Source organism: Phaethon aethereus, assembly GCF_964289735.1.
Source record: "Phaethon aethereus genome assembly, chromosome: 1".
Classification (NCBI taxonomy): domain Eukaryota; kingdom Metazoa; phylum Chordata; class Aves; order Phaethontiformes; family Phaethontidae; genus Phaethon; species Phaethon aethereus.
In genome coordinates, this window is record NC_138575.1 from 79,906,164 (window position 1) to 79,932,598 (window position 26,435).

Genomic DNA, 26,435 nt, shown 5'->3' on the forward strand with positions numbered 1-26,435 from the left:
ACACATATAAATATGTATAAATATCCATAGTTATGTGCACACACACACTCTACATACATATATATGTGTGCGTATGTATGTATATAATGAATGGTGACCAACAAATCGCCTCATTAGCTGTTCTACAGCCAAAGCATGTCAGCAAAAAAACCCTTCCCAGTACCACAGTCCTGTGGCGCCAGGAACTGTGAGAAAGAGCCATGGCTTAGATGGAAATGTTGTCCCAAGTAATTGAATAATCTCTTCTGAAGAGAGTCTGAACTTTTTTTTTTGTCCCCACACTCTTATTGTTTCAAATGTAAAATAAGATGTTGTCATCTTCCAGGCATTCCGAAAAAACAACAAGAAAAACCCATCGACATTACAAAGGAATAAATATTGGGATGGTACCAGGCTGAGTTGCTGGCAGTTAGTGTGATGGGTGTGTTTCTGGAAGGGAAAGAAATAGGCCAGCTTTTTCTCCACATAACCACAGTCATTGTCTAATCATAAGAGCCTAATTGATTGATAAACTGTTAGAAACATTTCTTTTCTTCTTTCTGGTAAAAGCTGTGATCTGCTACCAATTTGTCAGCTTGTTCTTGTAGCTCCCCCCAAAAACAAACAAACAGAAAACCCCATTTTTATAATTGAGATTCCCCATGAGAGCCAGTCATTGTTTTGAAGCTTTCAACAAAAAGTTAAGATTAATGGCGTGCGTTCCCAGATGTTACTCTTTCTAAGTTCATTTGTCCCAGAATAAAGACACTTGTTTCTAAAAATACATGGTAGAAAGCTGTCTCATAAAACATCATCAAAGCTTGCTTGGTTTTGTTGCTATTTAATTTTTCATTACTCTATCAAAGTTTTGCCCACAGATTTCTCTGTAATCATTCAGATTTACAACAAGCCGTTCTTTTAGTAACATTTGCATTAGACTTACTCTAGTCTTCCTTTGGGGGCTTATTTTCATTTACCACACTTGTATTTTCCATTCTGGATCATAGCGGCCATTTAAAAACTGATGGTGAAGTTGGCTACTTCACCCATTTACGCAGCACGGCGCTGTTTTGCCGCCAGGCATAAATCTTCCGTCAGTAGCGTCTCATGTCACCAGGAATCGCTAAGCATTTATTTCTTCCAAATGGCACCGATGGCAAGTTTATTATTTTGTCACTGGTGCAGTTCATTACAAATTTATTAGAAACTTCACAGACTTGCCATTAACTGAAACAATTCTTAGAAATGCAATGCAGAGCCATTAGGGGATGCAGTGGGGGGAAATTAGGGGGTTCATTCTTTCCACAGTCATCAGAAATTTCCTGAAAAGCTTAAATACAATCCTTTTTCCAAGGAGGAACTTTATCAGAGTGCTGTGCAGAGGGTCTCAGCCCCAGACTCAAGTTAAAGAGCGCCCAGAACTATTTCCCCCCTCATCTGTTTGCAAAGTTTGTGCAATTATTTATACAGCATGCTGTTTTTTCCTCAAAAAGAAATTCCTCAGGACTCTATTTTTAACAACAGCGAAATACCAGCAGGCCAACTTTTGAGAACATCCCTATGAGAGCAAAACATTATAGTCACGGCTACAGTTACAAATGCCTCTGGCTCTCAGGCGTGTCTGGGACAAGCGCTGGGGGAGATTGAGGATGGGCAAGGCTCCTTCCCTGGCACATAAAAAAGGTCATGCGATGGTATAAGAGAGCATCCAAATAGTTGCTCTGGGGGCCAAACTGGTGGTCAGAGTCCTGGATAATAATCCTAGCAATGATCTTCTGGTAGAGGTCCAGTGAGGTCATCACGGGCTTTCCACGGACCTCAGAGCAAGTTGGAAATAACTGTAGGTGGGGTCTGGAGCTCTTTGCATCTTTTTTTCCTCATGTTTCTGTCTTAAGAGGCTTTGGGATTTAAAAAGAAGACTAAAATGAAGATAGCAGATTATCGGCTAAATATTGTTGTTCTCACCTAACTCAAAAAGCCGATTTGGTATGACTGAATAAGACGTGTGAGCCTCACTATTACAGATGTAAGTGTGGGGTTTTTTAAAATAGTGAAAGTGCTGTGAAATCTCTGGAGGAAGCTACAAAAGCATGTATTTCCTTTACTGTCTTGGCATTCCCACCCAAAAGTTGAAAAGGTTTGAGAACTTCTGAAGCAACAAAGAAGTAAAAAAAAAAAAATCTGAGTTACTTGTGGTCTCCTTCTTACCTTTTATTCTTATTCATAACAAGGGAAAAACATCCTTACTTTGGTTTTTAATAATAGCTGCCATGAACCAGAAGCTTGAATCCAAACTGTATGCAAATTTTAAGACAAGTCACATGGAGATCAGCAGGATGGTACTGACAGAGTCTTACTCAGAGAGGTACGAGCTTTTCCCCGTTGTGTTGTGAGATTTTTGGAAGGGAAAAGGAAGAAGACGGGGCTTCAATGTTGTGCTTCAGCAAGTGTCCAGACATAAACGCAGTTATTTCTGACTTGAGTGTGAATAAGGACCATGTGGAGTATGTCAGAAAGACATCCACACACGAGCAAAGTCTTCTGGTTTCAGATTTTGTCTCAGGCTCACAATCAAATCCTGGTTTACCCAGGACGCCCAAAACTGCCAAATTTCAGGTGACTGTAGGTCAGATTTCAAGTTTGCCTGGATTCTCAGAAGGGACTTGTGATTTCACCTTGAAATTGCACAAAACTCTCTAGGTGCTTTTGTAAAGGTCCAACCCATAAACAAAGAAAATGTATCCTGGGTTCCAGAGTTTTGTTCTAACCCTAGGTTTCAGTCAGTCTCAAATTCAGAATGTCTAATTTATACAAATAGCAGACGATCTCAGATGAACCAAAATCACTAAGTATTGTATACTGTACAACTTTGCATATTCATTTCATGGGAATGTATATCGTAACACCAATATTATTTCTAAACATGACCCCCAAACCATCTTTTATATGAGCACATTCCTCGGGATTTGATGGATTATACTTAAAAACAAAAACAAAAAGCTACATCAAATCCTTTCAGTCTTCCTTAGCTTTTGAAAACGATACAGTGCATTAAGAATTATAATGAATATATACGGGTATAGATAACTGCCAAAAAATGCCAACAACAAAAAAGTGGGTAAATACCAAAACACTATTTATAAAAAAGTGTATTTGGGAAAAAAACCCTATATTGTCAGTATTTTCAAGCCTTTTTATTCCTGTCTCAGAAACATGAAAGTAAGTGTTATAATTTGTTTTTGCAAGAACATTTGCAAAAAATTCAGTTTTTAGAAATGTTAAAAAAAATGCATTTTCATGAATGCTGCTACCAGAAATATCTGTAAAAATACACACTTCTTTGGTTTGCTTATGTCCCCCTGCTTATGAAATTCTGATGAAGAGTAAAAATATAATTTGCTTAATAAGAATCAGCAATGATGTGGTCTAGTGGTTACTGGGCTATATTTAGAACTGGGGGACCTGGGATCAGTGCCTGGCTCAGATGCTGAGCCGCCTTCTGTCCTTGGGCAAGGGACTTTACTGTTCTCCATCTATGCATACACTTTTACTCTTTTGTCCCTCTTTTACATCTAGACTGTGACAGGTTCAAAACAGGACATGCCTGAGCGTCTTCGTGGGAGTGGCGCAGTGCCCACCACAGAGGGTTGCCCATTTGAGCAGGGATGATGATGCATCTAGCAGTAATAAATGCTCCCTTGCAGTTTAACACGTGGCTTCCATCTTCTTTTACATCCAAACACAATGCATGACGCTGAGGCGAAATGCCCAGGCGAAGAGAATCGATCAGACCTGGAGCTGGTCTTCCAAGCTGCTGGTCTTCCAAGACCATGGCAGCGAGTTTTGCAAAAAAAAAGATTGCGCCCTTCTTAAGGATGCTCTTCTGTCTGGCTCTTCAGTCATCTGTCTCCTTCGCATCTGGAGACTTCAGTATCAACCATCATTTGAGCATCTATCTTGACTCTACGCTTGAGATTACACCCCATAACTGGCCTCTTCTGCCACGTTGGACTTATATAGCACTTTCATCCCAATGGATAACTGCCCATACAGCACACCTTCACTTCCAGCGCACAGCCAACTGCAATCCCCAGGGACTGAGTGTTAATAAGCAGTAAGACATTTGTACTGCTTCTGTCACCACCAATTCAACCACCTCTGCCCCTCTCAGCGGCTAGTGCTTGGTGTGAGACAGAAAGCACACGCTTTTAGAGGAGAAGATTTCAGTCTAACTTTGGGGGCTAGGTGTGGAGGAGTGGTATATTAAGAGTCTCCTACAACACTGGAGGGTGGAAGCAGAATTTTTTCACCTGGAGGAAAACACTTTGAAGGGTATAGTAAAACCTCTCCTGAGGCAGAAGGATTTGTTGTGTTGTTTAAAGGGCAATCTTTGCGAGCTATGCGGATTGTTATTCGATGGACATAAATCAGCGTAGCTCCGTGATGTTTATTGTTTCATTGCAAGCAACCCAGTCATGGTTGTAGACATGAAACTCTTTCTTCTTCCAAAGTGACACTTACGCAGCAGTTTGTAGCCCGCCAGTGAGAAACGGACAGTTGTGTGTTTGGTACGAAGTGTATCTTTCATTAGAGCTGTGGTCAAAGAAGTGTTTTGGTTTTGGATGGAATAAATAGCTGCAAGTGCTGTGGGAGTTCAGCAGTGCAGACACTCAGTCCTGTCCCGTCACAAGCCCCGACATCTCTTCCTAGATTTTTGCAGAGGAGATGAAAAGCAAGGATTTATCATTATGCCAAACAGCTACAGCAAAGTCCTCTCTGTTACCAGTAGGACTGGAAAGAAGGCTTAGAAAGCAGAAACGTTTAGGGGAGCATCTATAATACATGGCCAGCTCTGAATAAAAAGGAGCAGCAACAAAACGCAAATATTAGGTGCCATCAGGTAATCTGATGCGGGTGTGGGATAACAGCAGAGCGAGGGGTAAGTTCTCGGGGAACGCCTCCTGCCACCAAGCCAGCCTCCCCCCGTCCTCCAGCGCACACGTATCCCCATCCCTCGTCCTTTCTGGAATACCTTTCTTCCAGCCTCATTGTTGTGCAAGTTCATCAGCCTCCGGGCATTCTTTTTGATTTCTCGGGCATCAACAAATCTCCGGGAGAACTCAATGCCGTATCTGATATCCGCAGAGCAGCCTCCCCACTTCCAGCCCTCCTCCTGGTTGTAGTAGCCCTGTTTCTCTCGGTCACAGCCACAATTGCTGAGGTTGCCCTGGCTGCAGGCGGCCGTGACAGCGTGTGCAACCCCGGCAGCAGTAATGGCATAGGTGAACGCAGCTTCCCTGCTTCCTGTGGAGAGAAGCCAAAAGCTGATGGGTTGGCAGAAAGGCAGCACTTACCTACTAAAGAAAGTACACACATTATCTACAGCAACGGTGTCAGGCAGCAATGTGAGGAGGGCATTACTACTGGGTGTGTATTTCTCATTCTTACAGCATTACATACATACTTAAAACGCTTGGCTCAACTGGGGCGTATCACCCCAGGTGAGCACCAGCCATATGATAGTCCCACCTAACCCCCTTCACCAGAGGGAAATTTGGCAATGAGTCTGGACAGTGGTGAGGTGAGGCAACAGGATTTTTTTTTTTTACACTGCCTAGTCATGTTTGCAGCTGAACTTCATCTATTTCGGATGAATAATAAGCAAGTCACTGGCGGCAATGCTCACCAGAAAACAACAGTCACCTCTAGCCATTGGCACTGCCTGGAAAAAGAAAAGCATTCAGGCAACGTAGAAAATACCAGACCCTTTCAGATACCCTCAGCGAGAGGGCTAGGACACAAACGGGGAAGATTATTAATCCACCTTTATAAATGCCCCAGTAGCATCCGTCAGTGATGCTGCGTGTAAAGTATTCCGAGGGAGGCCTACAGAGACAAGAGCCGGCTAGGTTTTGTTTCCTTTCAAGGCAAAGTAGAGGCTACTCCTTTCCCTTGCTGGCTTCTTTCGCCTATTAGTTTTGCTTAACAACCCTTTTCCACTCACACTCTGACTCAAACCTCTGCATTACCTTGGCTAATGAGCATACGAGGGGTATGGAAGTGCTGTGGCAGCACTATTTCCTCTACAAAACAAGTGAGATGCTGTCATGGAAGTAACAGTCCTCTTCAGAAAAAGGTCTTTTTGGAAAAAAGTTCTTTCTTTTTTTTTTCTATAATCCACTATTTGCCAAGGTTCCTCGTCACCAATTCCATGTTATAGCTGTTGATATTGAGTATATGAAGAGAGGTAAATAAGTCCCCTTTCTTTACCGACACTGGTTGGCCGAGTTGCCTGCAGGGTGCACATAAGCAAGGACAAACAGAGGCAGAACTATCGAGACCACAGTCACTGACTTCCTGTAGGGATGGATCATGGCCCTTAGTGTTTTGTTGTTCTTATTATAACGTTTCCCTACAAGTTCCCTTCTCAGTGCTATCGTCCTTTTCCTCTGTTTATCTGGTGATAAACAGACAATCTTCTAATACTGCAGCCAAAGAATAACTGTAAAGAATTTGATGAAAGTTGCTGAAATGCCTAAATGACCACACACAAAGCTTTAACATAGTTAATGGATTTGGGAAGGAAAAAAAGGAACAAATTTTCCAGGGGAGAAAATAAAAACAAAAAACTTTGAGGCTATTTTTAATTTTTTATTTTAGGACTCATAGATATCATAACTATTCTGGAATGACCAGTGCTCAGTGGCGGGGAGTGGGGGGAGTGTCTGTCTTATATTTCTTATTTTCATAGATAGCTTCCTGAAAGGTTACACCACTGCCGGATACAAGAAAGATCCTACAAGAAACAATCATAAACTGCTTTTTGGCACCATTTACTTGTTTCTCCAAAGCAATAAAAAAGAAACTTAAGGTAAGAGAAAACAAAGAGGTGCTGTGTTCTTCAGGTACCAAGAAGGTTAAACTGACTTTTGTATTATTTGAGTACATCGTGCAATGGAAGGACTGACTTTGCTTTCAGACACAGAAGTGTTTTGTTGGGGTGTACGATGTGTGTAGTCTGGTTCAGTGGTTCCCAAACCGTGGTCCGCAGAACACTGGTGGTCCAGGAGGCCACGGTAAAGGGTTCACAACTAATCCACAGAGCCATATTAAACACTGTTTTTAATAGTGTTTTCAATTAAAAGTTTGATGATAACGATGCCTGGTGGTCCACAAGAAATCCTGAGGCTTGATAGCAATCCAAAAAAGTTTGGGAACCACTGTTCTAGTTCCCAGTCTGTTCTCTAAAAACGCATATCGATATTCACTCCTCTCTTCTTCACCCACCAACTTAAGTCAAATCTTGGACCCACGTTTTGAAATGTGTCCTGTTGACTTGCAGGATTTCTTTCTTCGTCTTCTTTAAAAAAAATCTATTCTTAATATATAAATTGAAAGGTTGGAAATGAGAGATGTAATAGAAACTACATACGTAGATATGTTTTCCTTTTCTTCAGATGAGGGTAAACTAGAATGCAAAATCAGACCTGGGAAAATTTTTTGTTCAGACACCTTGGAAACACATGTAGAAATGCTTATAAACAAGCAGAAACATATTTCTGTCAGGGAACGTAGCAGCTGTGAGCTACAGTTCAGTAGATTTACTCAGAGATTAACCAGAGAGAAGTTGCTTATGTTTTATGTTTAAGCTCAATGTATTCCACATGTATCCAGAGTAGAAGGTAAGCCATTTTATCATGGCCACTGTGTCTGTGATCTGTCCGTGAGTTTTCGCATGGTGGTTCCCTTGATCAGTTTTGTAAAACTAAAGAATATCCTGTCTTTATCTTCCTTTCGCTCCCCCTCATTCCCATTACACCCCTGATTACCTTCAGGAATAGAGGAAAACATCTTTCCTTCACCCACTTGAGAGCTATAGCAGTGATGGAATTATCTCAAGTCATGGGGCAATACCAAATGGAAAACATATTAACTCTCTGAAGAGATTAGTCTTCTGTTTCAACGCAGCTCTAAAATAAGAAGGGCTCAGAAATATGATCTGGCTTGAAAATCAGATTCCTTTTGCAAGTTAAGTTGTCCTGCTAAGAATTAAGGGGGGTTTTGTTTTATTTTTTTTTTAACCAGAGGATGTTCCAAAACTTCCCTTGAACTTCAGTGTAAGCATTACCTCAGCAGTTCTCTAAAGTCCTAGGATCAGTAGAGTCTATTAGAAAACGCTGATGGAGGAGGGAGGCGAACCTCTGTGCCCAAATAATACGTCTGCTGTACACAAAGCTTTCCATTAGCGTGTCATCACTTGGAATCGGTTCTAAGCAAGTCTTTGTTAGGCAGCTAAAAATATTTAAGTAGTGATTGCTGTGATACCTGAATGGAGAACAATGATCTCATTTTATGGCATTTTTTGAGATTTCAAAAATATTCTTGTTATGCAGCGAAACAGAGACAAGTTTCTTTCCAGAAATGTTAACAAAATGAAGAAATACATATAAATAGCAGCAGATTTGGGATTTGACCCAACTTTGAAGCTAGACTTTTCTTTTTCCAGTGAATATCCTGGTCATTTGGTTATTTGGCATTGCATATGCTCAGTATCTCTGTCTCAGAAGAAAAATTCTTGTTTGACTCCTTAAAGTTTTCTGTCACATAGACGAGAATAATTCTGTCGAGGTTTTATTTTGCTGGAAAATACACTGGTCTGGCTTTTACTGTGGCCCTTGGATTCATCCATTTCCCTGTTAGAAATGCCTGCTTTGGTGTGAAGGACAACAGTTCTGATTTAATTCCCAAAACATAGAATGAATGTTTTCATGAGTAACGTGAATATTACTCTGTCTGATCTACTAACTGTCTGATCTAATAACTCCAACAGGATATGACCACCAGCACTAATTGCAATGAAACCTTTTGTCTTTGGTGAAGGTGGTGAAGGTCACTTGCAGTCTGCCAGGCCATGAGAGAAACCTTGCCTGTGGTCTGCTGGTCTGAGTTACTGTCATTTGCTGGAGTTCATTTGCACTCTGACCGAGGACTGTATTTTAAAAGCGCTCTAATACCGTGCAATGCAGGCAGTTGCTGCTCAGACAGACAGATATTGGATCATTGCTTCCTTAAACGAGTGATTTCTGGCAGATAGGGTGAGAGGAGCCTATTTATCTGTTGTTGGAGTCATGGAGCAGCCTATACTTTACCCCTAATTTAGATGTCATCTCTGACTAAGTTTTAGGCTGCTAACTGAGCACTACACTTATTACAGTCTAATGTGGAAATTATTACAAGTTCCATAATTGCTGTAGTTTACTACACTTGAACTTGCATATATTCAGCAGTGTATTTTCAGCATGTAACCACAATCAGCTGAGAATCATATGTGTTAAATACATATTTTGATCATTCAGCTGTGAGTGCAGGGTTAAAAATTTAACTGTTTCATAGTTACTAGCAAGGCATCTATTTTTCTGAGTAACTAGATGAGAATATTGCTGACGATGTTTTATTGGTGAGATACTGGCATGGGTTGCCCAGAGAGGCAGTAGATGCCCCATCCCTGGAAACATTCCAGGTCAAGTTGGATGAGTCTCTGAGCAACCAGATCTACTTGAAGATGTCCCGGCTCATTGCCGGGGTGTTGGAATAAATAACCTTTAAAGGTCCCTTCTAACCCAACTATTCTATGATTCTATGATTGCCATCCCACACATCATTCTGAAATGTCTTATGTCAGCAGCTAGATGAATAAGACTGCCACTGAATGTCAGCTATTAGAACTGTAATTTAACTTGAAATATTAAACTGTAGAATATACACTGTTTAGCCAGAAATTTGCTAAATCTTGGATCAACACTGATAGAAAATATACTACATGCTGCTGTTAAACAAAACAAATTCCTCATGTACTTACACAAGACACCAGATTGTTTATATGACACAATACAATATAGGTCAGTGGTAACAAGAAATGAACCACGGCAGAAGTTTGATTTTTTTGCCAAACCTATCTTTTTCAACAAGTCTTATTTTGTGAGTGAAAGCTGAGGGCACATTGAATCATTTTTTATGGGCAAAAGACAATAGATACATGCAGATGTGTAAACTAAAACTCAGACAACAGCATCCTAAGTAGGGTTGGATGAAGACTTATACAGACGAGTTTAGATCCTTTGTAATTTTGTATTTTTTTCAACTCATTCATTAGCAATTCTCAAGAAAAATAGTGCAGGGTTCAATCCAAGGGCAATACAAGTCTGTGAGAGATTTCTCACCGTCTGGAGTAGATTGTTTCTCTATTTGCATTTTCGGTGTAATTAATTTGGGTCTTCTTGGTTTATAACCTAAAAGCAGGGGCCTGTTTAATTTCTATATCTCTCTAATTTATGATACCCAGTGCTGCATATCAGAACTATAGGCCACTGAAACCAGTTTGTACAAGCAGAAAAAACACCACAGAAAAGCAGGGCTGGCAGGAACTTCAGGAGGGTCCCTAACATAGGCTAACAACACAGGTGTCCTTCACAACAGCTTTTTATTTATCCTGTTCTTAAAGATCTTCAGTTGTGGAGGTTCCACAGTCTCTTCCAGTGCCTCAGGACCCCTAGAGGTACATGTTTCACTAATAATCTGAAACTGTCTTTCTGAACGCAAACCCACTGCTGCTTTCTCTGCAGATGCTAAGGACCAGTTACTCCCTTCTTCTAGCAGCAGCCTTTAAATATTTAAAGATTTCCACCTTTCCTAGATGTGTCCCATCGTCAGTCCTTGCAGAGCACTTTCAAGAGCTCTGATCTCTCCCCCTGCTCTCCCGACAGACTGGCCTGTGCCTTGCGGTGGGGTGACAGGGTGTTCCAGCTGAGGTCTTGCCTGCTCGGAGTTAGAGCAGAACCAGCACTTCATATGTCTCTCATGCTACAGTCCTGTTTACTCATGCCAAGCATGGTGTTTTCACAGCAGCAGGACACTTTTGACTCTCACTCAGTTTGCAGTCGTCTTCTGTGCAGTTGCTATCACACCAGATGTTTCCCGTCTTGCATTTGTGCAGCTGATTATTCCCACGTATAGATCTTTGTATTTGTCTTTCTGATTTGACTCCTCTTCTTTTTTTCTTTTATCTTCTTTCCCAGACCATTTCCCGATGATCATTTCCAGTTTTGACCCAAGCTTACTCCAGCTTCCTTGTAGTCCTTCCCAGCCTGACATCATTTGCAAATTCAGCGTGCACAGATTATTCCCTTGGTCAAGTCAAGAGTATAATACTGACGGGTACCAGATCCAGCACAGATCACAAGGAAACCTAGTTGGCACACTCTTCCATTTTGATAACTACCCACCAAGTACAATTTCCAGATGGTATGTACCCATTTAGCATTTCCTTAGTTTTCGTATGAGAATGTCATATAAAGCAGTGTCAAAAGTTTCATTTAAGTCCAAGATATATGGTATAAACAGCTTCTTCTCTGCCTCTGAGGCCCTGGGTGGCAAGAGGAGGAAATTAGATTGGTTTAACATGATTTGTTCTTGACAGATCCTTGTTGACTGTTACTCATCTCCTTGTTCTCAGTTATGAGCTTACAAATGGGGTTTTGTTCCCATATTTTTTCATTTACTGAAGTTAAGCTGATTGGTTGCATAATTTCTTTCTTTTTTTTCTTTTAGACAAAGACAATACATTTGTCTTTTCAATTCTTCTTAATTAGAGTTCTCCACAAGTTTTCAGCACTAATGGCTGTCAGGACTAACAGCTCTGAAACAGCTTCATTAAATGTTCTGAGATGAGGGATAGCTAACTGGAAAGCATTCAACCTGGACAAATACTTCCTTCTGTCTGATGGTGAGATGGTATTCCTCTGTCGATTATATTAGTTCTATAACCATCTGCTCACTATTGACCTTTTCAGTGAAACGGCTGATGCAAGAAGGCAAGAAGGCCTTCTTGACATTATCCTTGGTTTATACTCTCCTCAGGGGCTCACTCCACTGAGTAGTGGACCAGCTTTTTTTTCTTCATCTTCCACTCACTGACGAAGTACTGACTAAATGATTACTGTGTAGCCTGTTGTCAAAAAAAAACCCCACGGATATAGCCATCCATCCATGGTCATGAGGTTCCTCTTGGAGCACCTGTGCTCAAAAGTGCTCCTGAATGATGAACCTGGTGCAGACTGAGTATCTGTTACTCTGGCAGGACTTTCTGGTCAAATCTGATGGTCGCATTGGGTAATGTTCCCTTTACAATATCTATTAGTTTCCCATTTCCTCCCTAAAACCTTTATTTTCTACTACAGTCTAATTAAAATCATCTTGTTTAATTTTGTTTCATCCAGATAGGTCTGTTGAGTTGAACTGGAGCTAGAGCAGGAGTTGCACATGATTTCAGCAGCTTCTTCCTAGACTGCTCATGATGCCTATTTCCGATTACACGTGGCTGGGACAGAAAACATTGCAGATTTCAAAGCTGAGAATGTGTAGTGCTATGACATAATGGTTTATTTACAGATTCTTCTGTTATTCAGCATTTTTCATCTCTAGACTCCCACTAGGTTTTTATGGTTGGAGGTGCCAGAATTTTGGCCATCAGTCTAGAATTACTCTGTCAGCTGGATTGTTTTCTGTTGCTCATGTGGGTTTGTCAAATTGCTTTTAGAATGGGCTGTACATGAGCCAGATTTATTTCACACTTGCCTTTTTGCAGCTCCTTGTTGTCACTATTTATATACTTTTGGAAGCATGTCTATTAAAAAGATCTATTTACTATGCCTCTGCTTTTCACATTTTTTCAAGCATTTTTCCAATTTCATGGTTATTTTCTAAAGGCTTGCTGGTACTTTCCACAGTGATTTCTGTAATGAGGCTTCCAACAATTTACAGGGTTTTTTTACTTAATTTACCCCCTAAACATATTCAGTTAACTCCTGGCAATCATAAACAATAGTCAGCAATTCTGTTCCAAAGTGAGCATAATTCTGTTGTGTTTTTGACCGTCTTTTGGCAGCGTGTCTCTTGGTGAAGTTTTCTGGGACAGCGCCGGTGCGGTTAGTAAGTTAGCTGTGATCTTTGAAAGGATGTTTAGAAGTGCCCAGAGAAATATGAAATCTTTGGGCTCTCCCCTGTAAAACTATATTTGCTGTAGCAAATTATTTCTTACTAACTCAGCCCTAACAAACAATCTGTATCTCATTCTTACAGAAAATGGGGAAATTGAGGGTTTTTTAAATAAAGCAAAAGCACCCACTGCTTGTTTTTGTCGAGGTTTAATCAGAACATGGTGCTAAGCACTCATTTAAAGAATGCACAAGAGCATGGCTTGAGAAACACACAGTGCACAAAGCATGAGAGGGTAGTTCCCAGATACGCTGTACCATTGAGAAAAGCCTGTGCAGTGTCACAGCCGGCTGTGTTTTCACAATGCTACTGTTAATACTGTCAAAGTACTATGTGGGAAGCAATAGCTGGAGCAGAGAGATTGTCTCCTGCCTGTGTTCTCCTCCGGACCTACTGACGTCCCATTGTGGGACTTAATGATTCCCTGCTGAATGTTTGGTGCTTTTTCTTTTCAATGGTGACTGGTGGTTGATATATCGTAATATGTGAAAGCTCAGCTGGAGACATCTTGCAGCGTAATGGAGTTTTAAAAAGTTCTTTGCGCTGCTTGTCGGAAAGCATGGACCCCTGAAGGCATCTCAGAGAAACTGGTTCCTAAAGTATGCTAACATCTTTAAATTAAATGAAGCTATGAGGAACCAGATGTTGTTATCTATCCTACTCCATTCTATTCTATTCTATTCTATTCTATTCTAATAATTCAACTGCCTCAAATCTATTCACGATAACACTTCTTATGTCTAGGATTTGCCAATGCATTATGGTCTCTTTTTTTAAGTGCATTTCATGGAGAGAAATAAAAACAACATTTAGGAAAAAGGGAAGGGAATCTATAGCTATGTGGGCACATATTTTTCTTTTTTTTTTTTAGGTTTGCTCTTGATAGTGTTCTTGCACTACAGTGTGGTCCATTAAAGGTTTCTGAGATACCTGTGCAGTGCTCAGCAAAGGAAATGTTGTCCAGTCTGATTTAAGAAATAGAAAATATGCTTGCCACATCATCAAAACAAAACAAAAAAACCTCAAACCCAGCAGAAAAGAAAGATCCATTCTGAACCTGTCAGTGAAATGGAGCACAGTACTACCATATTTTTAAAGTAAATTTGTTTTCAGGTCAACTTCATGCTCAATTTAGTAGGATACAACAACAGGGTAGGTTGCTATCAAACCATTTTAGTCACTGAGATTTTCATGTGTGTGGATTTTATAGGCTTAAGCCTTTAGTGAGTGAATCAGTTCAGAATGGATGTTCTCCCTGGCTGTCAATAAAGGATCCTTTCCACCTAAATTATTCTATGACTCTGTGATTATATTTGACTTCTTTTCTATGGACGCAATTTCACAAATACTCTGCCATCTCTACTACCATCCTCATGAGTACTAAGAAGTCATCGCCTTGCAGAATCAGACCTTCTCAGTGGACTCTCTGCTGGGTCAGTATTTTAATTAACTCGTTTCAATCATTTCAGTGGCCTGACGTAAATATACTGTGTTGAAGAACATCTCTTCAAAAATAAATCTGCACTGCCATTTGCATGAAGTCATCTTTTCCTGTATTATCTTATGTCACTTCTAACCTAGATAACAAATCCCTGAGGGCAGTGGTCATGCCTGTATTCTGTTGTAAATTACTGTGCACACCTGTGCTTTGCTGTAGAAACATGTTAAATAATAACACCTTTTAAAGGGTTCTCTGAATTATGAGAAGTTGCAAGCACTAAGTTCCTATACCTGGGCATGCCAGAGTGTCTGTGGGTGGGTGTCTGTGTGTGTGAATGTCTGTGTATGTTGCAGATGAAATTTCAGCTCTTGCTTCAGAATTTCTTGAGGCAGTTTAGTTAAATCATGAATGTTACCTCAATATATTGTGCAGAGCCTATTAGTGGGCCAGTACCACTTTGCCATAATTATTGACTTACAGATAGACTCTGTGATACCCAGCTGAAATTGGTGGTAGACACAAATGTCTATGCAGGAGGTAGTCCTTGCCTGAAGAAGCTGAGTCTTCCAGCTGGAGAGGGCGACAGAAGAGAGATACTATTACCTCTCTTTCACAGGGGCACAAGGAGGTTAAGGCATTTATCCATACGGCAGAAGGATCTGTAGGAGAAGAAGCTGTCCTCTTGTTGGATTCTCTTTGTGGGAAGACCACAGAGGAATTTAGCTGTAGACTTACCAGACAACAACTGAAACACAAATTCAACCCTGTTTTCAGGGAGGATGTCCATGCAGCTGCATGGTGGGACAGGAGAGCTCCAAGAAAGAGGCAGCAGCTCCTGGGACTGTGACTTCTCTGCTCTGCTCTTCCATATACTGTTCTAACATAGTATTGCACTGAAGATCTACTGCCAGAGCCATAAGGGCATTTGGACACAGCAATGCTCAGCATCAGCCTGCCTGCCAGAGGAGTAGACAGCACTTGAGTCCCCTCCTAATATTCTGCAGTCACACATCCTCACATGCCATACCTGTATAGGGTTAGATCTACATCCTTCCTTTACTTTTAATTTGAAAGAATAACTGATTTAAGTGTCTTGCCAGAAGTTTTGCTGGGGTTGCATTTGTTTCTGTTTCAGAGAGATGCTAAATGTTTTCATGTCCCCATTTAGAGTTGATGATGACGACATTTCTTGACTACTAGTAAGACATGTGCAACTTTAAGCAGGATCTTAAAAGCTGGCTTCTTCTGTTTGTCAGTATAAACTTTTTTCTCATACTCATTTCTTATGTTAACCATCACAATTGTTTGATATATATGTATTAATCTAGAAACCCCCTTTTGGAAAGACACACAAAGCAGGAGCAGTAGCAAGCATGACTAGCCCAGCCCAAGACATTTTGCAGGTACGAGGTACTGTTTTCTGATTAGATGCCAGTGTTTACAGTACACAAAATTAATTACATCTATGGAGCAAGGGCTAGGCACCTAGAGCTAAATCTGCAAAGGGATGTTGGCTCTGAAACCTGTCGTTTAGATGTTCTTCCACCCGGTATTTTCCATGTGGCCGGGATAGGAATCCAGCCTTACCAAGCACTGAGAGAGTTAGACACCAAAAAAGCAAGACTTCCAGAAGCCATAAAGCTGCATGGGGAAGCCCCAAAACTGGGAGCAGAAAACGCAAAGAAAGGGAGAGAGTCTAAACTTATCCCATCAGAGACTTAAACCAGATTTCCCTGCACAGTGAGCCTTTCCAACTATGCTGGCAGCAGTCATCTAAGTGTAATTGCTGAGGGTATATGGTGGTTTTAGAAAAGGAGATCCCACCCTTAAAATATTCCACTATCAGTCCATTATCCTGTTTTATATTCTGACTGGAGAAAAAATATTTCATTACATTAAAAGCCAGAAGATGACTTTTTTGGTTTCACTGATTAGGATAAGGATATTCTACTGAGGATAATATAACTTCTTCTAGTGTATTTTTCTATTTTTTTTCAGAGTATCCTTTAACTTGATTCTATCAAGTACAGAATTAGCATGATTTTATATGAAATAAAGTACTAACTCTACTTAGTCATGACATTAGTAAAATAAGTTTTATGAAGAGCAGCAGTATTTTATTAAACTGAATCTCATTACACTAGGCATCTACTTGGTCTAGACAGGATCTAATAAATAAATATTTGTTTGAATTATTTGTCAGATTTCTAATCTAATCCAGAGAAATATCATAAAATGGCATAACCATCCATCACACTGTAGCTTTCACTGCAACAGCAATGCAAGAAGAGTATTATGTCAAATAACTATGAAATAATGACATCTAGAAATACCTTGATCTATACACACTTTTGTGGTAATAGCAAGGAATATGAAGTACTGCCCAACCTCAGAACTGGTCACAGCCAGGATGGGGCCTCTGAAAAACATGGTCATGGAGAAACAGCTCCTGTGTGCCTGGGATAGCACTTTCCAGGCACAGAAATTGTTATGCTTTCATCTTGTCCAGTGACTCTGCTCTTCAAGGTGGCCTTAAGATACTTTTCAAAACTGTGTAGACATAGACAAAAGACTATTTCCTATGTTCCTTACAAAAAAGGTAAAATTATTTGTATTAAATAGTGTTCCAGAATGTTGGGGTTTATTCTGTAAAATTCTGCACAGGAACGTAGCAGAAAGGTTCTCGCTGCATTTGCTGGGAATTGTTGTCGGATTGTCTCCTGGAGTATGATTCTCCATACTGTTCATTAAGGTTGCCCTACAAATCTGTTGCTCACATAAATTCCTGGCATGGTTTCTGATGCCTGGCAGGGCACCTCAGAGGACCAACTCAATATGTCAAATTTCACAAGCAAATTTATAACTTGAGCGCTATCACTGGTGACTCACCGCTCATCCTTTAGGTGTGTGGGCTTTAATGTGTTTCTCTGGTGCATTCTTGGCAAGGTAGGGTTTGGCAGGTGAGATGCGGTGAGTCTTGATGTGGCTGTTTAGGATGTTGCCATTCCCTTGGTATTTCCCATGGTAGCAGAAGGACCGTGCCCCATTGGCTTTAGCTTGCAGTCCAGCCCAAACCAGCCCTTTCTTGGTGGTTGCAGCAGAGGGCCTGGATTTGCAGATTGTCAGTATGAGCCTGCATTCTGCTCTGCTAATTCCACTGCAAAGATCACATCTTCCAGGCGTAGGGCAAACAGCTGGGCAGTAACCTCGTAAGTCACTGGTGTCCCCTGTCAGAGCTCAGGTTTTGTGGAAAGCAAATGAGAAAGTTCTGGTGAAAGGGCTGGGTTGAAAGTTGGTTTTGAATTTGCTTAAAGATTTTCCAAATGCTCTTACACTTCTTGTGTGGTTGCATTCACATTTCTGATATATTTGACTTGCCTGACAGTCTTTCTGGGAGAAGAGCTGGGTTCAAATAATGATGTCTACGCTTCTTGGTGTTTAAAGGGTCTTTGCCTGGTAGTCAAGTTTGTAACCCCAGTGAACAAGACGCGGCACAAATCACACATATGAAAGAGATTTAAAAAGAGTAAAGAGCTCAGAGGGTTTTGGATAAATACACAAAGTTTAGATTTTGGTCCAAACCTCTCTGGTTTGCAAAATGAGTCTGGAAACATCACAAGAGCAAAGTCTTTTTTTTTTTCAGCTCTGGAGTTTCTGGTCCTGACAGGAGCTGGGAAGTGACAAGATTCACATAAACAAGGAAGAATTATATAAATCTTCTCAGGACTCATGAAAGATACTGAATCAGCGTTTAATCTGAACCTGTCCAGCTAACCCTACCAGTCAGGTTATCTTATCTAGTAGACTAGTGGTTGTTATTTATTATTTGTGTTGTGTTAAGCTTGTGTTTTGCCAGGTACTGAGCAAGCTCGCCCTAAGATGCTGATCCACACCTGTGTTTGACAAATGGGTGGATGCCAGCCATGTGAGTTAAAAACTAAATGTTATGAGGATAAAAAGATCAAACTTCTAGCCCACAAAGAGCTTCCATTGTTTTAAGTACGATACCCTACAACTGGAGGATGAGTTTTAAACAAAGACCAGAAGCAGTATCTGTAAGTTTTTAAGGTATTCCAGCTTCAGACCAGGATCCAGGCTTTGTGACCAGGAAAGGAAGGACAAACCCCTTTCTGCAGTATAAATACAAGAGTATTTCAATAGATAGATCGGTATTAAAGCCAGTCTTCAAGAGGCTGGTTATGTAAAAGTACTTTTAAAAAACATTAACAAGTGTCTCTACTGCAAAGGCACCATTAAAACAAGATATGAGTCTCATTAAATAATCTTTTCAGCCCCCCGCTTTGCAGCAGCCCATTTCCAGATCTGAACTTTGAAGCTGACCCCTGTCTTTGTGATGGGCCAAACCAAAAGCCAGATCTGAACACCACTGAACTCTGGGAAAGTTCAAATCTATCGTTTGTGGTTCAGGTTGAGCTCTAATTAAAATAGACCAGTTAGAAAGGCAAATGTCTTAAAACCAAAACAAAACAAATGTTTCACGTGAAAAGTCTTGGATTAGTCTATATGGTACCAACTGGTGTTTTTGTCTATCACATGATGTCATGTTCCTCTGGCTAACACAAACTGACAGCATGCACATGCTGCTATATGAGATATTCCATGCAGACACTTTGGATTTAACTTTGAGCAGCACATAGAATTCACAGAAACACTTCATGCTGTGCAAATACTCATCAGCAATCTTACTGCCACTCAGGTTTGGGGGTAGTCTGCCACCTTTCAAACTTTCCATGCCCATCCCTAGTAGCACAGTAGTCCAGGGTCTTTTAAAAATCAGTGTCTTCCCTTCTTTGAGCAAAGCTTATGCCTCATTATGTCAGCAGTAGGTGGAATATTGCCACTAATCCCTGAAAACAAACGAGAAAGTGGTGCTGCAGAAACTTTGGTTGTGTAAGAAGGCAGGGAAATCCCAGCTAACTCTCCTGCTAAGAGCTTCTGTTTATACTGTAGTCGATATTACAGTGTCTGTAATAAAGCAACATGGTTGATCAATGGACAAGGGAAAAGCAAACAAAACAGAAGGGAACTTGGCTTCAACATTATTGAGCTGCTGAAGTAAAAGAAAATGGGAGACAGCAAGGAGAAAAAGAAAGAGAAGGAGGAAAAAACTGTTCAAGCCCCATAGCTGGTGTCAGGATGTCACTGTAGCTAGAAAAAGAGGGTCTCGGACAGGAAGATTTACTCAAAGGATGACCAGCAGTTACTCTCCCCGTGGGCTTTATGCTCTCTCTTTTATGGTACATGTAAGTACTGAACATGTAAGTACTTTCTCTTTGTGAAATTTGAGTTTAGGCTCTTTGTGGATAACTGTGTAGTTTTCCAACGTCCTTCCTATGCAAACTAAGCTAATAATCTTACCAGGCCTATTCTACTGAGATTTTTCAGAATGGACTTTTTTTCATGCCTGGACTCGCTTTCTTTGGAGTGATTTTGGAGACCGAATCCCTCCACAACATTTCTGTCCTTTGCTTCCTGTTTGGATAAGAAGACTTTAACAGCAACCATTCTTGTTAGAGGATCCAAGAGTACTGCACAAATGTTTGAGTGGAGGTTAGTCCACGTTAATTAAGCCTTTCAATTCCCCACTGAAATTAGTCATCTTTAGTCTCCAGACAGGGAGGTATGAAGTGACTTGCCCAAGGTCACAAGAAAAGTATATGGCACAGCTGGGAATGGAGTCCAAGTCCATTATGTCCTGGTCCATGCTTTAACCATAAAATGATAGTTCTCACATTGAACAAGGAGCCACAGGGTATGTGAAAAATGATAGGAAGGGAATTGTATTGAGCTTCTTGAGGTGACGCCTTCCTCTCAGCTTGGACAAAGAGAATGAAAAATTATTTTATCCATTCTAAATGAGTACTTCTCAGGTTAAAGAATATTCAAATGTTTTCACTTTTTGCTCAGAGGAAATTTTCAGTTCAGATGTTTCTTTACTGGTGAACTTGTAATTAAAAGAAGAACCTTTCTAATTAATCATTCTCAAGTAAAATATAAAATTCTATTTATGGCATCCTTTAAAACATACCAAAACAATAGAAAGCAGTAAAAGACACATCTATGCAAAGGAATGAGTAACTCACAATATTTTCTTCTGCATCAATTTTGTAATGTTCATGAAAGAGAATTTCCAGGAACCTAGATATTACTTTAGAATTTTCTTTAAAGCAAAAAGTAGTAGAGTAGAATGGGAAGAGAGACCTACTCATGTCCTACACCTGATAATGTATTGATTTACAGCAAATCTGGTTGAAAGAATCACGTGGTCTTGTGACATCGTGAGAAATATGGCAGAAAATATATGCTTATCGACTTGTGCTAATTGTTCTCTAGGTATGGAGTTCCACAAGTCCTTAGGAATGAGAAGAAGTTAGAGAACTAAAACCACTTCACTGTTTAGGAAAGTTCACCACCCTTGCTATGCGGTTAATAAAACATCCCATGTGCTTTCGCCTGGGATACTGGCATTGGCAGTTTTCCAAAATACTGACTTATACGTCAACGCTATCCTCCAGAAATGCCCTGACCCCAGCCTTCTCCCAGCTACCTGCCACTAGCAGCCAGAACTAGCCCAACCTAATGAAACTGCAATGCGCAAGACGCTCTGCGCTGCCCACTTCTGATTTTGGAGCCTGCCCATTGCCATTCGCCGTTACCGATATTTCCTGCTCCCGGCCCATCTCTTTTTCTTTCCCTTCTCCCTTCACAGGCATTCATAGATCTGCTACGCTCTTTCCCACTTCCTCCTGTCCCTAGCCAGGCAGCTGAAAGGCTTCCATCACAGGGATTGAAAACATACTCCATATTAAATGTAACAGAATAGTATGACCGGCAGGTCCGTGTTTCAAACACATTCGATTTATATCACAGCTGAGAATAAACAGCAGGGGAAGCAACTTGATGGGTTGCTGGAGGCTGTGGCTACCCTTTCTTGTGGAACATGTCTCTGTCACTTGCTAAATAGGTGCACCATCTGGTGGTAATTTTGGACTCCCACTTTTTCTTAAACTTCCAGATAGCACTGGTGGAGTTATGCCTGTGGTTGCAACTTCTTTTTTCGCCGGTGTCTGTCTGAAAGCCATCAGCTAAGACAACTTTTGCATGTACTACTGGTAAATGAGTACCGAGAATAGCCAGGACTTTAAATGAAGGTCATGTTTCCATGTCTGCCATGTGGAGCAAGCAGGCATATTAGAGGATCAGATGCTCCCCTGAAAAATGTACATGGAGAGGAGGAAAAACTTCACAGACAAACCAAAATCAGCTATTAACTGACTTGATACCTAATTAGGGAGTTTAAGCTCCCAGGATAGTCAGCTGGGACCTCCAGACAATCATGCAGTCAAATTAAGATCCAAATCACCCTCTGGAAGTGCTTCTCTCTCTTCTTTGACCGTACAAGGAATACAGGCTGACTAGGTTCCTATCTTAGACATCTCATGCAAATGCCTGGAGCTATGTGGTATGAAACTGGGCCAAAGGAAAGAAATGAGGAAGGGGGTCCCCGTTTTTCTGCCTCCATTGTCTGAAATCTTTTAGTTCAGCAAGAGACAGAAACCACTGCTACCTCTTGTGCCATTCCTCTCAGATATGGCAAGGTTGCATTGATCATGTCAGATGTGACATTGCGTGGAGGCCTCTTCTGAACAGGATGGGTGAAGACTGAGTAAGGCAGAAAACAAGTTTCCATGTTGTCATGAAGAAATGGGTGAACGGGTATAAATAAATCATGATCCATGAGTAAACTTCATTCATTTTAGCTGCTTGAATAGAACTTCCCAGTCTACAGCAATTCAGTCCATGTCTGTTGAGCTTCTACCTAGAGACAGAAGTGTCTTCTCCCAGTGCACCAGTGAGCTTTCTGGGGTGAGAGCAGTTTAATTAAAGACTCCGCAGCCACCTGAGCCTGCTTTTTACACTGACACTGGTTAAGTCTTAGGAATCACCTTTCTTTCAGAGTCCCAGAAATTGGAGGTTGAACCTCTGCAGTGGAGGAGACATATATTGCAACAGGTTACATTCGTGGCTAAAAGTTGTCTCCTGCATCCACTTCCATCCTAAGGACAAATCTGATCAAAACTGGGTAGGTGTGACACCTTTTACTACCTGAAGGACCCATCACCAGCTCGATCTTGCATGCTGGCTTTCACTATGACTTCTCTATTCTGCAAACCACTGGGGCATGCATTTAAAGTGAAACATTTTAAAACCCCTTTTACTTTAATAGGACTTAAAAAGGAGGATTTGAAGTTAGGCACATATTAGGTAAACGCAGCACAACTAAATCTGTTGGCCGGTTTGAATCCTGAGGGAACAGCTACCTTAGCACTACCATGCTAGATTCACTTTTTCAAGCCTCTGAATAATAGGTGATATAGTCCTCTTTCTTGTTTGCTTGCTTTCTTTCATTTTAATTTGACTCTTATATTAGTAACAATAATATTATACTTCACAGTTATAGGCATACAGTACATCAGTAAGAAATAAACTACAGTCACAGGTAATTTAATCCAATACTAAAAACTTATGCACAATACTCAGGAAAGAACTTTTGTCAATTAGAAAATAAGATATTTGTCAGATGTAATATTTTGGAATATGCCAGCCACTTCATTAGAAAAAGAAATTGCTCGTGACTAGAGGCAAGAGAGCAAACTGCATGGATCAGCAATCTAAGCCCGGATGCTAAAACATTTGTTTGCAAACCAAAATGTACAGATCAACAAATGCTGCCTTTTTGTAATGTTTGCAAATGCCTCTCTGTGCATTTCAAGCTTTTCAATTTAGAAACAGATGGTTTACCAAACAGAACGTATCCCAAAGAACAGAGGAGGAAAGGGAGGGATGCTGCTACACATGTAACTCTGAAGTCTAATGTTATGTTTAGCCTGTCCTGCTTGATGTAGAGGTTGAACTAGATGACCAAACCTATCATCTGTAATTCTAGGGAAGAGATTTTGACAACATAGTTAACCACAGCAGTAAAGCTCAAGGAATCTCCGAAGTCATTAGAACCCCAAGTTACTGCAGGACCGCATACCGGCAGGTTAGCTGCTGTCCAGCGCTACCTGTCATCTCACCTAAAGAACTTCCCGTGCCGTGGCAAGATTTGGCAGCACCTGCCTGTTCGCAAAGTTGCTCTGTGCTTAAAAATTCAAACATGGTGTAGTTGATTTCCATCTAACTAATTAGGTTTTTTCTGAGTCCCTGCTATGAAATTCAGCTCCAATTCGAACTTCTGCTCGTACCCCAAATCCAGGAGCCTTTCTAGTGGCTGTGAAACCCTGGCTCTGGTGAAAGCAGTGACAAAATTTCTACTGATTTCAATAGGACCAGAATTTGGCCCCTGTCGTTTTGGATTAAGCCCAGCACCAATTTATTTAACTTTAAATGTTATTTACCTTCCTGTTTTAAGCGTGCACTACGTTGTAAGTCATTGACCAATAGGAGTGGGACACTGGAAGTAACTATTCAGTCAGCATGCTATGGATCATTTGTAGCCAGCAATTTTATTATGAAGTGACATGAAAAAAAATGACATTAAAGGAACATTAATGTTCCTAGTGAGGCACTTGGAAGTAGGGAAATGCCGAACTTAACGTTGCTACGCAAAGCTAGCCCTGTCATGTCCAAATTATGGTACAGTATTCAATTAAATAATAGCCTAGAATTTGCATACTATTTTTTCCACAGGACCTCTGACTCACTCAACCCAAGGCAGACCAGTAAAGCAATATGGAAAACTTTATCCTGAGCAGCTAAAGGCAAAGTTAAAAGCAACAGAAAATGAGGATTTTTGTTCTGGCCAATGCTGAGCAGGAGATGATCAGAGTTACAGGTCATTACAGACTGTGCCTGTAAGGCCACTTTATACATAACAGGACCCTTTTCCACTACAGCTAATTACATATTTATTAGGATGATTGCAGAGTGCCAAAAACCATAAGTACCCACCCCACTCCAAAAAAATGGGTTTTTCCCACATTGACACTAACGGAGCTATTCCATTTAATTTTGAACCACTGAAACAAAGGATTATACTGCATCCCCATGTCAGTCCATTGTTTTTTTGAGAGCAAAATGGCCTTTTTTTAACCTGAGGTTTAAGGTCACAGGAAGGCAGTGTGTCATGCTACATGATGTCTCTTATCAAGCTGTGCGGTGTATGACGGACCCATATAGCTTATAATACGTCCATACGAGAGCAGAGCTCATGAGATAGAGAGACTTGAATCTCCCCAGTTACAGTTCCCTGCATCAATTTACATCAATGCACTTAACGAATTTAAAATTAAGTGCACTAGCAAATCAAAATGGAGTTGTTCAGAATCAGGTATATCAGCATATTTTAGTTTGAAAATGTCCACAGAAAAACATCTGTTCCAAGAAAATCTTCATTTTTATATGTAAAATTGAAATGAAACAGAAGTTTAAAAAGCTATCACTTCTCTCAAGATGGAAATTCTAGATTTCATCCAGGTCAACATCTACCATTTCTCATCCAGCTGCAAGCCACACAGAGTTCATGAAGTAGTTGTATTAACATATTAGTGCTATGTTTGGAATAAGGATGTCTGCCTTTTAAGGTAAGCCTGCTGCCAAAGAGGTAAATATTTAAATGGCAACAATAACATTTTAATTTAAGAGAACTTATACTTTTCTTCAAACTCATGACCCTTGAGGGAAAAGAAAACACAACTGAGCTACACTTGAATTAGACCATAGTACCTTACAAAAAGTCTAGGGAGTACAGAATATAAACTGGGCAATATAAAAATTTTTCTATTTCTGGTTGGAAATTATTATATGCCACAGATTATATATGCTAGACATTTCTTTTATAGGGAGACAAAGAAAAAGAGATATAGATGATAAAATTAATGTAGCAAAATGACATTTTTTCCAGTGAAGTCAAACAAAATTTATTACTGTCAACTCATAATTTACAAATGGCACTGTCCATTCACATTTATCTTTTCATCTATGATTTGCAGTGTGTTTCAAAAACATTACTAAAACCTCACTGGATCATTATGAGGCTCTGACATCTCAGAAATTTTTAAAGCACAGAGAAATTTTCACCCACAAATTTTCGAATGGATTCACTAAGCTGGGAATCCTCCATCCTCTCAAAATAGCATAATTCTTTAATACGACAGTACTTCCTTAGAATAGAAAGGTAGTTTTATTTTTCTAAAGACCTCCAAGTGACAGAAACTTCTGGACCTAGCACTCTCACAATAGGCTGTCTCCTCAGTTGAAATAATATAAATTCTTAGCACAGTAGTTGTTTCATAACTTTTTTACCAATCCTTCCCAACCTCAGCTGCCACCAGCTGGGAGGTTTATTTTCTTATTCTGGTTTGGGTTACTGTCTTGCTTTGCTACTTATGATAGTAAAAAGCTTACCCAGCCTTTTACAGTCAGAAAGAATGAACTGTTTGAATCAATTCTTTAATTTCTTCCAAAGATGATAATGCAAACTAAAATAACCTTCTCGCTTCACCTTGTTACAGCTAGATTATCACAGATATTTTTCCCACAGTTTATCCTTCCATCAAAATTAATTGCGCTGGGAAAATCTGTCCTTGCAAGGCAGCTTTTGCACCTTATAATAATTACTTTACTGCCTGTAGGGTAACTAATGTAAGTGCACAGGTCTTGAGGTGGAATAGCGCAAATTTGTTCCAACATGGTCTTTCTTCTACCTTTGCAAGGCAACTTGTGGGATAGTCACCGACAAAACTGAAATCATTCTGCAATAACATAGATCTAATAAGCTAGAACAAATATACTGGATATCCTTAAGGTTAAGGATATTTTTGTTTCTCCTTCCAGCAACAACATGTCAGTTGTGAAAAGAAATGCACTGAGACATTGTAAGAGAAGTCTTTGCAATCAGTGTTTGCAGTCTGATAAATCTTTCCTGCAGAATGAGCAC

The 26,435-nt window shown here is 40.3% G+C and overlaps 1 protein-coding gene across 2 annotated transcripts in view; it reads right to left on the reverse strand.

Moving 5' to 3' along the window:
• WNT7B (Wnt family member 7B) overlaps window positions 1-26,435 on the reverse strand; it is a gene marked incomplete at its 5' end in the record, with an annotated part of 95,942 nt that overhangs the window by 7,028 nt on the left and 62,479 nt on the right. For both annotated transcript variants that reach the window (XM_082013896.1, XM_082013895.1), the window contains one exon: window positions 5,012-5,283. In XM_082013896.1, coding sequence (XP_081870022.1) covers window positions 5,012-5,283 — 272 coding nt within the window. The remainder of the gene's footprint in view (window positions 1-5,011; window positions 5,284-26,435) is intronic.